We start from the raw sequence: 13,908 nt of genomic DNA, 5'->3' as shown, positions 1-13,908 counted from the left end.
AAAAAGTGGACAGACACTGTTGTATCCACAATGATTTGGCAGACAGTTCATGTAAGGCTAATGGTGCATGTGTTTAACCAAGTCCCTTTATCAAAGGCCTTCATATTGTTGTGAGACATTTAAATACCACCAGAATATTCAAGGTAAAAAATATATAACTTTAATCTTTGACAGCTGAAAGACAATGATTATCCACAGGCAAAAACGAAGGCTCTTGAACAGTACTGTTTTAACATAAACAAATACAAAATCAAGCATTTCAAGCTTTGTGCAGTAGCAATAAAACTTAAGACTGTCTGCACAGGTATTTTGGGTACCTCAAAATTCACAAGACAAGCCAAGTTTGTTTGTTAAAATTGCACAGATGCGTAATTTGTCCTCATAGTGTGCTTGTGTTTAGCCTCCTGTTTACCAAACTTGACAGCCTTTAATCATATCTTTAACAGTTTTCATAGTTTCAGCACTGTTGTCTTTAAGAGAAAGACCCAACAGGACTGGTCGGTTGCCTGATTCCTGCGAGACAAACGTTGTGACATTCTTGGCATAGACGTGTGTAAGAGGCTGCAAAAGAGATTAAAAAAAAAAGGACAAGGTGAAATACAAACCTGATTTTATCTGCAATACTGATAATCCAACAAAAACATACTTTAAAACATACCTCATCCTTTCCCAGCAGTACTCTGGTTGTGAACATGGGTACACTGATGTCACCAGACCTTGTGTCAGGTGTTATGGACACAAGTGTCCCAATTTTACCATACTGTGTCAAAACTATAAAAATGTAGTTGCTGAATTCCGTGCAGACAACTTGAGTTGGTATTCCGTTTATTGTTTTTTCCATCTGTTTTGACCGGATGACGGGTTGAGGAGCCATTATTTACTTGGTTACACCTGAAAATTAATAAAGAAGAATTTAGTTAGAAACCTGCGACCAAATAATAATCAGTGACAAAACTCTCAAAACGTAAGAAGTTAAAAACGAGAAAGAAATAGTAATACGCAAAAATAAATGAAGAAGCATGCTTCGCTCATTCATTCGGCTCAGCTCCGTATAGCAGAAGCATGAAACTACAGGGACAGTAGGCTGCATGATATCGCTGGCGTCTAGCTAGTCAAAAGCGGACAGGCGACACAAGAAACACCGAGGCTTCAGAGTCTCAGGCGGAGCACAAGGCGTGCTATCTGCAATAGCCTTACGGTATTTAATGACACAATGTAAACTGTTTAAACAAATAACACAGAAATAACAAACCTCTCCCACCGCTAGTAAAAGCCGTAAGTTATCTTCCTAGGTCGAATGTGAATCCGTTTCCTAACATCCCTCAGAGAACACGGAAAAGTGGATGCGTTGCAATGATGACGAGGGAAAGCGCGAGCACGAGCAGTTGAAATGGAGGAGGGATGGTCTGCTGAATTTATATTTATAACCATTTTATGTCACTTTTATATAATATTGAATATTATTACGGGTTTTCACCAAATGCTAAGTAGGCTATATTACTACGTTTTTAATTTTATTATAGTCACACCAAAATATGTAATTTGGTTTTTAAAGATTAATAGCCTTTATTCAGCAAAAAGGGATTTATAAATAAATTGATCAGATATGAGTAAATACATTTTTGTTACAAAATATTCATATTCAAAGTAAATGCTGTTCTTTCATGACAACTTAAATGGCACAACTGTTTTCAAAATTGATAATAATTAGAAATGTTTCTTAAGTGGCAGCGTTTGAATGTTATCTGAAGCGTGATCAGTGTTGGGGAAACTTACTTTGAAAATGTATGCATTAATATTGCACTACATAAAAACTACATATGCGTTACTTTTTCCTCATCTGTGCTCGGGTTGTTTGTCTTTTTTTCTGTTTTTTATGACAAAAAAGTTATATTTTGTGCAAATGTAAGACTCTTAAGCCCCTTTCACACTGCACGTCGGACCCGCAATATTCCCGGAACATTGCCGGGTCGCCTTCTGTGTGAAAGCAACCACGTCCTGGAATTGATTACCGAATTGAACCCGGGTCGGGGACCTAGTAACATTGCGGGGTTCGATCCGGGACGAGCGCTGTGTGAACAAAAGCCAAAACTAATGCCGCAACGTGTACGTAGTCATTGTGCGACTCCTAGAGCTTGTTTTTTCAATAATACAACCCTGAAGTGCCAGAAGAGCTAGTTTGTGTTATAAACACAGAGAGTGTTCGTGTACAAAAGAAACTAAAATTAAACAAGCAGAAATGTGCGCAAACTATGCACAAGTTCGAGACCACGGAGCTCCTTACTATCTGCGCTGAAGCTGAGATCGCTCGCCATTATACGTCACATCCGGATGTCACGTGTCAACTCGGTCCGGGACCGTTACGGGTTGTGTGTGAAAGCGCACATATTACGGTATTTCGCTGGCAGTGTGAATGGACCAAATCTAGCGGCCCGGGAACAAATACCGGGTCGCATTATCCGTGTATTTGCCGGAATTGCAGTGTGGAAGGGGCTTTACGCATAAACCTGAGGTAAAAAAGGCAAATTCACGCATAGAGGGCGCAGCTCAAACAACCTTTCAGCTGTGCTGCCGTTCTGGATAATGACAGAAGAAATAAGTTTAACGCTTTCGTCGCTTACTTAACCAATAAAAACAAAACATCTAAAGTCCTTTTAAAGGGTTACTTCAGCGATTAGCATATGGCTTTTTATCAGTAGAAACCCTGGAGTATATTCAAATGATTGTGCTTTCCCCCCTCATATCCCCCTGAGACAAGAGATTTATGCAGTTTATTTTTTGGAAAAATTCCTCCTTTGATGCAAATTGACGATATTTGCACCATAGGAGGAATGTTTGCTCAAAGTCTAAAGACTACAGCCAGCAGAGGGAGCCATTTCCGCATGTTTTACACCCGCGCATGGGGGATGGGAGATTACACTCAGCTGACAGGGAGAGCTCAGCTGGCAGCTACAGGCACTCATTTAAACAGAGATATGGTGAGCAATGTAAGTCTTTTAACTTCTCGAATTAATTTCTATGAAAGTTAAGCTTGCAAAGGCATGAACTGAAACGCGCCTGACTGAACTCGCGTTGTGAATGTATGGCGCGAGTGTAGTCGCGATCAGGGCCTATTGAGAATGAGGACATACGTCATGGTAGCTTGCTTGCACGTGACAAATTGGGCGGTGTTTGGGCCCGTCCACCATTTTGGGATCCGAAGCTATCGGTTGCCAGGGGCAACACTGTAAGAGCGATACAGAGATCGGAGCAGAAAAAACGGCGGGAGGAATTATCACGTCGTTGAAACAGAGAATTTTTTTGTGAAAGCAAGAGAAAGTCTGCTCTGGCTAAAGACAGTGTTAAAGACTGGAAAAATCTCTCCATCATATTGAAATTATCTCCAAAGTCCAATGACACAAGACAGACTCAATGGACTAGCAACAATTGCAATTGAGCACGAACTTGCTGAAAAAGTTAAACTCGAGGACACAATTAAAGCGTTTGCCGCTGCGAAAGCCCTACGCGCACGCTCCTGAAATGTAGGCTATTATGTGAATGTCTGTTTGTATGTATCAGTCAAGAAAAAATCGAAACCTCCAATGAGCTAAAAGTTGTGTGCATATGTTTAGTTTTATTCTGTACACTATCTATTATAAAACAGAAATGATATGCAGCAGTTGCACTGCGTATTTTTTTCACGTTGCAGAATGGAACATAAAATCTGAAAACTGGCTTGCACATTTTTATTTTAGTGTAATTTTATAGATAAAGAAAATATTTATTTGTTTACATGCATCTTAAGGATACCTAATTGTGAATGTGAGGTGGGGGCGGCACGATCGTGCTCTGCCTAGAGCGGCATTTGAGCTTGCGGCGGCCCTGGTCGCGATTTACCTCAGCTTTCATCACGAGACCTCATTAGCTCATTTATCTGACTCCTGCAGTTAGTGCTCAGTGCTGTGGTACTCGCGCGGTGACTCACTCATTATATTGAACAGACACGTTCAGTTTTCAATTGTAGTGTCTTCTCCAACTCACAGTAATCCAGTTGGTGGCTTTGGGAGTGGCCTCACAGGGCAACAAAGCATTCTGGGAATTGTAGTCTTTCATCCCCATGAGACAAAAATACATTTTCTGTCTAGAAGGCACCAAATTCAAAAATAATTTCACATTTCTACTACATTGATGACCCAGTTTAAATACAGATTCATCTTCCCAGCGCTGAAGTACCCCTTTAACTCGTTTAACTGAATCATCGAAGGTTAGCAGCAGCAAGAATGGTCAATAAAGGTAGATTAAATGCATATTTGTTTAATTTAACATTTAATTATTGGAGGTTTGCATGATTTTGCATTTGACTGATTGTATTCATTTTGAGGAATACTGAATCTTTTTTATACAAGTGAGATTAGTAAATGTTCATATTTAGTCAAGAACTGCAATAACCTGTTCACACACATCGCCTCTGCTTATACTCTTGATTTATCTCAACATGGGGACAGGAGATGTCAGTCAAATAAATGTGAAAAAGTAACTTGCATTACTTTTTTAAAATAAAAATAAATAAATCAGATATTTAGTTGTAAATGTTAAAAGTAATGTGTTACTTTACTAGTTAGGCTACTTGAAAAAATGATCTGATTCTGTTACTCAAGTTACTTGTTACAAGCTACAAGTTGTTGTAATGTGTTATCCCAACACATATGTGACACTGAAGACTGGAGTAATGATGCTGAAAATTGAGCAATTGACATCTTAAAATAGAAAATATTTTAATATTTTAACAACAATATTAATGTTTTTACTGTATGTCTGATCAAATAAATGCAGTCATGGTGAGCATGAGACACGAGAAACATTTTTAAAAATCTTACAGACTACAAACCTTGATATACTCTATAGGCCTAGCTAAAATTAAAAGAAAAATGTTAATGAGTTACAAGAAAACAAAATTTATACATAGCCAAATAAATTGTGTATTATAGTTTTTGAAAAGATCGTGGCATTTACCTTACAAATAATTTTATTGGAGTAATTATAAATCACAGCTATACAAAGCACTGATTCTTAAGAAATTTTCTTTAGAGAAAAGACATTTTCTTTAGTAATATTTCATATGTCACTTAGGTGCTTTGTAAACGTTGTACTCATTTAGCCTATTTATTATGTTTATAATGTCCCATTATCATGGAATTAATAAGAGTAATTTATGATTGTGTCTGAGTTGGTGTAACTGTTTTACTTTGCTTTGCTCAGGGAATTTTAACAGACAAACAAACAGTGTGTAAATCTTTGTCAGACTGTTCTGAATTAATCTCTCTATCCACCTGGAACACCTGATTGTATGTGGTTTGTATGAATAATTTTATCCACTGGCTGCCTCGCCCCTGTCAGTGGATCTAGTGTGGATGTGTCATACTTTTGCTGAGTCTAGTCCATTTGACAGTGTGTGCCATGTTCACTGAGGCTGCTCTTTGTGTTCCAGACTGCAGCTACTCTGGCAGACTTATCCTGAAGCCTTTGAGCTTTACATCTGCCTGAAAGAAGTTGCCATCTTTGCACTTTCGTCACAAGGTTGACTAGAAGTGCCAAGGCGCACCTCTCTCTCTCTCTCTCTCTCTCTCTCTCTCTCTCTCTCTCTCTCTCTCTCTCTCTCTCTCTCTCTCTCTCTCTCTCTCTCTCTCTCTCTCTCTCTCTCTCTCTCTCTCTCTCTCTCTCTCTCCCTCCCTCCATCTGGACAGAGCAGGTGAATGGAGGATCCATTCTGTGAAATGTCATTTAAAATGTCACTAATTCACATCTACATACTTGCTTGTTTTAGAATGAACTCTATTGCAGTCTGCCTGTCAGGACTGTTATTGTAGGTAATTTTCAGTTTGTTTTTCATTCTATTTTCGATCCGTTATTGAAACCAATACCAAGACTATAGCCAGGTGTGGACTGTATTATGGTCCGTTACAATTGTTGATTGTCAGACTGTAAAAATAATCCCAGTGAGGTCTTGGGTAAAATGTGTGACATCAGTGTCAGACTGTGCAATACACAATGTAGCAATTTAAACGTGACCTATTATTGCCCTTTTCACAAGATGTAATAATATTACTTAATTTATAAGTCAATTGTGTCCACAGATAGTGTCTGTAAAGTTTAAGCTCAAAATACAAAAATGTCGTTTTTGTGGGTGTCCCTTTAAATGCAAATGAGCTGCTGCTCTCTGGCCCCTTACCAGAAGAGGGCTGAGCCTTTACAGCTCGGATACTCTAGCAACAACAATACTAGAGAATGTTCTGCAGCCAAAATGTCCGAAATTGTCAGTAGCAGTGTTCAGCCTTACATGTTTGAACTAGTGTCGGACACTAATGGAGAGTCTCAAATAGACATTACTTTTAGAATGTGGATGTTTCTAAATGATTGAATACAGTGAATAAGGGAATAAATGTATGCAGAGTTAAGTTGATTCAACTCATCGACTACTGTCATGTTAAACTAAAACCTTAAAATGATTTGCGTAAATAGGGAGCACATTTCCTTCATAAATTATATTCAACCTCTGTGTCCTTCTGATCGTTATTAGTCATGGGCGGGGCTCATACATAAGAGACGGTGGAAATTTGGAACCGCTTGTTTGGAGAGACTGATTTATGGGGGTTGTTTACACAAATCTGTGCTCAAAGTGAATTTTGCATAAGAGGTCGCCTTCAAGGGTAGACTAGGTAAACCCAGCCTGATCCGCTGGTGATTTGATTTTACCCTGCAGCTCAGTCTGGATACCTGCACATAAATTTTTATTGCTTCTATGCCGGAAACCAATCACAGACTGTGGCTTATCCACCCACCTGGCCCGATATTGGCGGGTTTTAAAACGACGGCTAGAGAAGCGATGTGTCTTTGCCCCGTTGATCACGCCTCTTGGGGTCTGATTGGATGAAAGACTATCCAATTGCTTACAGTCATTCGAATAATGCTCATAAAAATAAAGAGCAGATTCCCCAGACCAATGTTTAATCTTAAATTGAGCTTGGTCTGGTGATAGCCAGACAACTTTCAAGGGGCCATTTAATGATGTTTTCAACCAAAAAAAACATTTTGGTTGTTTATTTACACAATGGCGCGTTTGGAGGGCATGCAAATGCAAACTTTTGAAAACGTGTTTTCAAAACAGTGGGCTATTTTGTCAAACTGTCAAACTGTTTCCGAAGTGTAAGTTACTGCAAATGATAACGCTATCATCTCTGTGTAAACTTTAAAAAAAAGAAAAGCTAAAAATGAATTAATTAAAAAAACAATAATCACAATATAGCTTTGTGAGATTATCAAATCAAAGGCTGGGATTTTAATAATAATAAAAACAAACCTGTATAGTCTGATGAGCTTCGTGTTTCCGAACATTTCAGCCTTTCAAAGCATCGCAGTGCTCCGCTCTGCATTGGGAACACAATGTGTGTTAGGATTTACTTTATTTACATATTTGCATAATTTCCAACATCACATACATTTCTACGTTTATATTCTACGCACCAGTATTCCGCCAAAAGAAATGCTTGGCAGTTTGAACGTTTAAAGGTCCCATGGCATGAAATATTTATTTGATGAGGTTTTTCAACATTGTGGTTGAAAATGAGTCTAAGTCGCTAGAAATTTTGATCAGTGTAAACCGAGTTCGGGCTGTCTTTCCCTGCCTTTGAGAAAATGAGAGCTCAGACGAGCTGATCTTGAATTCTCCTGTTATGACGTCATAACAGGAAAGGTTTCCTCCCCTTCCTCTGCTTTGCTCACCCAGAGAATTAGTAGAGAAAGGATTCAGTTTATCAGTGGATGTCAGCAGCACAGGCTTTGCCATACAGATTCAACAGCACCACCACAAACAGTGAGTAACAGTGTTCATTAATGTCTGATCTGGGATCAGTGAGTTTTGATGTGTAGCTAATCATTCAAGTTCACACAGACTTTTTTCTAAATCTTTTAAAACTGTCAGTCCCGCCGCTGGCCGTCTTGATGCATCAGTGAATCAAGCCAATGACTAAAACCATCAACTTCACGTCATTTCTGTTTGTAGCATGAAACAAATCTGTTATTTAAAGGATTAAACTACAGAGAGCATTCAAAGAACACTCTTTATAATGTTCGGATTGGTCAGTTTGAATGACGCTGCTCATTATGCTCAACAGTATCATGTGGATGTCGATGTCATGTTTGCTTTTAGCTGTGGTGAAAGCATTTTGTGAGAGAAATAACATTGCAAAGTTCACTCGTGTTTATTCAGAGCTCTCAGATACAAACAAAATAACCTTGTGCTCTCAAAAACTCGGTACAATAACACTTCCGCAGCAATCTTTCCCCAGCTCCGTTTCTCTCGGTCTCTCTCTCCACTGGCAGCTCTGCAGCTGCTCAAGCGCGCCTGACTAAACCACGCCCCCTCCGCACGTAATCTCATTTCAAATGTAAAGATGTCAGCCAATCACAACAGTGGGTGTTTTCACTGAAGACTCACCTCTTGAAGACACGCCTCTTGAAACAGATCATTCCAAACAGAGGGCTAATATCAGTATAGAAAAAATGCCTTTTATTTCTAAATTATGACATTTTTTGATGTAAAAACCATACTAACAATATAAGTACACCCCAAGACACATTATAAAACAATAAAACAAACCATGCCATGGGACCTTTAAAGTGAAAAATTTAAGACAATAATGTTATTTTGTAATGTAAATTATAATATGATTATTATCACATCATCCTCAATTTTATATGGTACACTAACTAAAAAAAGTTTGAGTACACTTTAAAGTCGGACAACCAAGTCAAAGTAAATAATAAAAAAAGATTGATCTGTTTTACATGCAACCAACATCAAAGGAGAAGCTAGCGTAAACAGGAAAATGTGCCATTAAATTATAAAAAAAAAATATTACTTTAAAATCTCAGGGGCTAGTTAAAGTTAATATTCTATGTCTAATTAGTTCCGCCCACATAACAATTTGGAAACCCCCGCATTAAGCGATCAAAAAACTAAAAAGATTTTGCCCTGTAATGAAATTCGTTACAACCGTGCAAATTTCTCATACATTTTCTCAGCATGGTGTACCTAATGGATAATAACAACTAGATCATCAATCGTTCTGTCATAACACAAAAGGTCTTGAACGATGATGTTAGTTCCATGATCTTTTGCCATCATGCGAAGTGAAACTCATTTGCCAAAACAATCTCAAATGTGGCTTTTTTCCTCTAAAGCACCATTAAGTAATCACTCTCAGCTGTTAGCATTAGGTAAAATGGGCATGCATGTTATAAACATGCTGTGAAGTAATTTGCTTTTCAAAGTGCTATAAAGAGACGCCAATCAGAAGCTTTATAGGTTTGGTTTGCTCCCGAGGCAGAGGAAGAAATAAGGAAGGAGCTAGCGAAATGCCTATCATGGTCGATAAAAAGAAGGAACAAGCACATTCATTGTTCATGAACACCTCCCACAGAAGAGGACTATCATTTTAATATCTCTTTTATGTTCTGCTGGAAATATGCATGTCGCCTGGCTTCGTTCTGTATTCGCAGCAGGAAGACAAGTCTGATTGGCTGGTACGTGGGAATTAATTAGAGGTACATTTTATCCTCAGTATAAGTCCCACAGTTTGCCACATACCTACACTCTTTTGTTCAGACTCCCTTTCATTTGAGTTCTGGTTTCTAATGAGAACAGGATTATACAGACCTAATGGACATCCATTTTTCAGGTTAGGCGACATGACTTAAAATGTGATAATTAAGGTTTTGTTTCATTCATGTCATAATTATTCACATTGATTTGACAGACCATGGGAAACGTCTGAACACTGTAAAAAATATTGTTGGTTTAACTTAAAAAAGTAAGTAACTGGTTGCCTTAAAATTGTGAGTTTATTGAAATACATTTTTTGGAGTTAATACAATGAAGGAAATTGGTTTAATAAATGAACCTCAGGGTGCTTTCAAACTTAGATCGATTGCCTGGACCGAACCAGAGTTCGATTGCTCCCCCCTCCACCTGCCCACAGCTGTTTACCTGGTTGCTTAGTAATGACAGCGAGCGTGAAGGCGGCGAAATACAACATTACTCTCTTTACTTTTATATTTTTTTTAACCTTTGGTTTTGTTACCAGAGCTTCATTACGTAAATTTAGTATATCTGCCACGAATGTACTGAAAATGCTCTAAAGAACGGCGAAGACTCGGGTACGGTTTGCGGGTGCACACACGAGTTTCGGAAGACCACGTTCACATCATCCAAACGAACCCAACTCTGACGTCAATCGAACCCGGGTGCGCACCAAAAGTGCTAGTGTGAAAGCACCCTCAAAATATTATTCTATCTGAACCACATAAAACAATCTGATAAATCATGAAAATAACACAATTTCACTGAGTCATGACAAATAAAACGTTTTTTTTGTTGATTACTGCACGATAATCCCTACTTCACAGGTGCGAAATCTTGGTGTGATTTTTGATCCACAATTAACATTTGAAGCACACATAAAACACAACTCTAAAAAAATGTAATCTGAGAAACATAGCTTGACTGAGACCTCTTCTCTCTTTTGCAGACACAGAAAGGCTTGCTACAAAGGTTAGATTACTGTAATGCCTTGTTCTTAGGACTTTCAGCTAAATCGTTGAGCAAGCTTCAGTATATTCAAAATTCTGCCGCTCGTGTGCTCACTCGTACTTCTCCTCGTGAAGACATTACACATGTTCTTTCATAATTGCTGGCTTCCCATAAATGTGAGAATTGATTTTATTCTTATTTTAACATACAAGGCACTTCATGGGATTGCACCTGAGTATCTTTGTGACCTCATCAGGGCTTATACTCCATCACGCTCTCTTCGCTCTGCCAACTCTCTTTCACTTCATCAGCCTTCATGTATGGTAAAGACCATGGAGGAAAGAGCCTTTTCATACAAAGCCCCTAAGCTATGGAATCTGCTTCCTCTGCCCATCAGAAATGCACCAATGTTTCGGCCATTTTAAAATGTTGATTAAGACACATTTGTTTAAGACTATTTATGATTTTTATTTATTGTTGTATTAGTGTTATTTTACTGTAGCACTTTGGGTTTAAGAAAAGCACATTATAAATACAATGTATTATTATTTATAATTATTAAAACACACAATTACCCAATATGCTTACAAAATATTTTAATAACATTTGAATAAAGGTTGTCATTTCTCAAAAATGTTCATTGTATTAACTCAATGAACATCAATGAACTCAAAATTTAAAGACAACCAGGTTACTTATTTTTTAATATTTTTTTTTTACAGGGTACAGTTATAAAATTTGAAGGAATAGTTTTTGCTGAAAATTTTATGTTGTTGCTGGATATAACTTGTGAGTGAGAAAAATAATGACAGAATTGTTATTTTTGATTGAACTATCCCTTTAATTTGATCAAAGAAAACTGATGTAGGTGAATAAGATACATATTGATGTATGTTCTGGATATCTTGATGTGTTGTTCAGTGCAGCTTCCTGTCATAATGTGTGTTGTCAGATTCAAGGGGTCTGATTTAGGGCTCGGGGCACAGCGCAGACCCATATAGCCCTGAAAGTGTGCACTCACCAGGGGTTAATGACAGCTGCCATGGGTCGGTTACCTCACAGAATACTTTCTGCTCCATCGATATGACAACCCACCCCTGGCAACAGTCATCTGTGTCTGTCCTACACACCTGACAAAAGCAGCTGAATGGGGCCAAAACATTCACAATCAATTTTACTTTGTGATTGATTATAAAGATAACAATGATTTCTGTGATATTTCAAGAACATCTTCATTTCTTTCCCCAGTGTGGATGCATACTTACATTACAGTGAGTTTTTTTGTTCTGCACTGTTGGCACAAGTCGGAACACTGTTGGCGGCTTTCGGCCGATGTTAAATTTGCGATTGAGCTTGTTGGTAAGAGAGATCATTCTGATTGACTATTTAGCTTAGTAAATCAGCATGCAAAGAAAAACGGAAGTGACGAAAGTCAGTCCTAGGCTGAATCTGAAATCACCCAGTCATTACATTTGCTGCCGCTCGGGTGCATCTACATTTTTTGGCAACACTGTAAAAAAATTTGTGTTGGATTTTGTTGGTTTAACTTAAAAAAGTAAGTAACCTGGTTGCCTTAAAATGTTGAGTTTATTGAAATTAATAATTTGAGTTGATACAATGAAGGAAATTTGTCCCTCAAATTTGAAATTTGAAACTCAAAATATTATTGTATCTGAACCACATAAAAAATGTGATAAATCATGAAAATAGTACTATTTGGCACGTTTCACTGCGTCATTACAAATAAAACACACACAAATACCAATTATGCTTACAAAATCTTTTAATAATATTTTAATAAAGGTTGTCGAATCTCAACAAAAAAAATCGCAAATAGGACGATGAAGGGACAGCCATTTGTAGTGGTGTCCGAAACCATAGAGAACGTAATCGAATGCACTCATTTAATCCCACATTACACAGTAATAACGAGTGTACAGAAGACATACACTCAACGGCTGTATATATTAATTGACTAATTTATTATTTATTAGTCATTTACTACAAATGTATTTATTAAATTTAACTTTATTAGTGGGCTAATCTAAGGATAGCGACTTCCGGTTTCTCATTTAAAATATCAAATACAGACTACTGCCACCTGCTGGTATGGAGAGTTATTTCTTCTCACACAGGCACATGAACTCTTTTGAAGTTTTGAAATGTTTAACAAAGTTAAAACAAATATAGTTCGAGTACAGCTTTTTTCGCCATGACGAACGCTGACAAGGCGCTAAAACACACTGACACGTGTCTCCTATATGATATTTGCTTCCTCAAAAAGCACACTGGGAAAAAAATGGCATTGAATCATCTTTAGAAATATTGAAAAGATTTTCTTGTAAAATTAACTGGAATAATTGCCATCCCTAGATATCTGCGTTTTTTTTTTTTTTTTTCCAGAGGCTGCGTGATTTTGACTATGAAGACAAATGATGATGATTTTTCTTCTCTCTGGAATAACATGCACAGAATCATTCACAATAAGACCAGGAATGTGCATTAAAAAAATAAATAGAGTTGATTTTCTGTTGACTTTAAATATCCAACAATCATTAGAGTTACTTCCTTCCTCCTCCTTTCGGTGTTATCGTAAATAGCCTTATGCATATTCATGGTCATCTACGTCACATGAAATACATCATCAGCACTCTTTGAGAGAGGTTGAATGCACCAGTTCATCCACGGCATCGGCGTCTCAGTCGCTTAGCGCCTGATTCATGTTGATCTGTAAGGCTAGATTCATGATGTGAGTGGAAGTCAACAATACATGTAATGAAAATTGCTCTTCTACCATCTGGAGCCTATGACAGGGGCTCATTCATGAAATAAGTGTACCAACAAAGACACACACACACACACACACACACACACACACACACACACACACACACACACACACACACACACACACACACACACACACACACACACACACACACACACACACACACACACACACACACACACACACACACACACACACACACATTTTTGAAAGAAATGTATATGTTCCCCATGTGACCACTAGAGTGCTGTGCAGCATTACAGATGCTATTCCACGATGTTTGGAGAGTTAAACACACTCACTGTATTAGAACTGTGGCCTTTTAAAAGCAGGCTTCACATTATGGATTTCCCATAATGCTCATAGAGTCCCATAAGTATTGAATCACTCTTAAATGAATGCCTGACATTTAAAGAAGTGTTTGTCCACCATCACATTTCCTATGGTATTTAATAATACTGAGAAGGCTTTGAGTAATTGTTCCAGGAACTATTTTTGTTGTTATTATTGTTTTAGTGTCATTCTTTTTGGAAACATTTAAGGACTCACATAT

At 37.8% G+C, this 13,908-nt stretch overlaps 1 protein-coding gene across 2 annotated transcripts; it reads right to left on the bottom strand.

Annotated features, from left to right (window-relative positions):
- Positions 1-137: 137 nt before the first annotated feature.
- psmg3 (proteasome (prosome, macropain) assembly chaperone 3) lies at positions 138-1,398 on the bottom strand. Of its 2 annotated transcripts, none has more exons than XM_067428983.1 (3): positions 1,253-1,398; positions 659-891; positions 138-561 (listed from the first exon to the last, which is right to left on the bottom strand). In XM_067428983.1, exons 2-3 carry the CDS (start codon positions 872-874, stop codon positions 409-411), a joined length of 369 nt encoding a protein of 122 aa, XP_067285084.1. In that variant the 5' UTR covers positions 875-891; positions 1,253-1,398; the 3' UTR covers positions 138-408. The 2 variants fall into 2 exon arrangements, with proteins under 2 accessions (XP_067285084.1, XP_067285085.1); XM_067428984.1 differs by having other exon boundaries at positions 1,262-1,388.
- Between the last annotated feature and the right edge of the window lie 12,510 nt (positions 1,399-13,908).

This window comes from Pseudorasbora parva, chromosome 2 (genome assembly GCF_024679245.1).
Source record: "Pseudorasbora parva isolate DD20220531a chromosome 2, ASM2467924v1, whole genome shotgun sequence".
Taxonomy (NCBI): domain Eukaryota; kingdom Metazoa; phylum Chordata; class Actinopteri; order Cypriniformes; family Gobionidae; genus Pseudorasbora; species Pseudorasbora parva.
The sequence above is the reverse complement of the archived record's forward strand: the minus strand, read 5'-3'. Positions and strand labels throughout refer to the sequence as shown.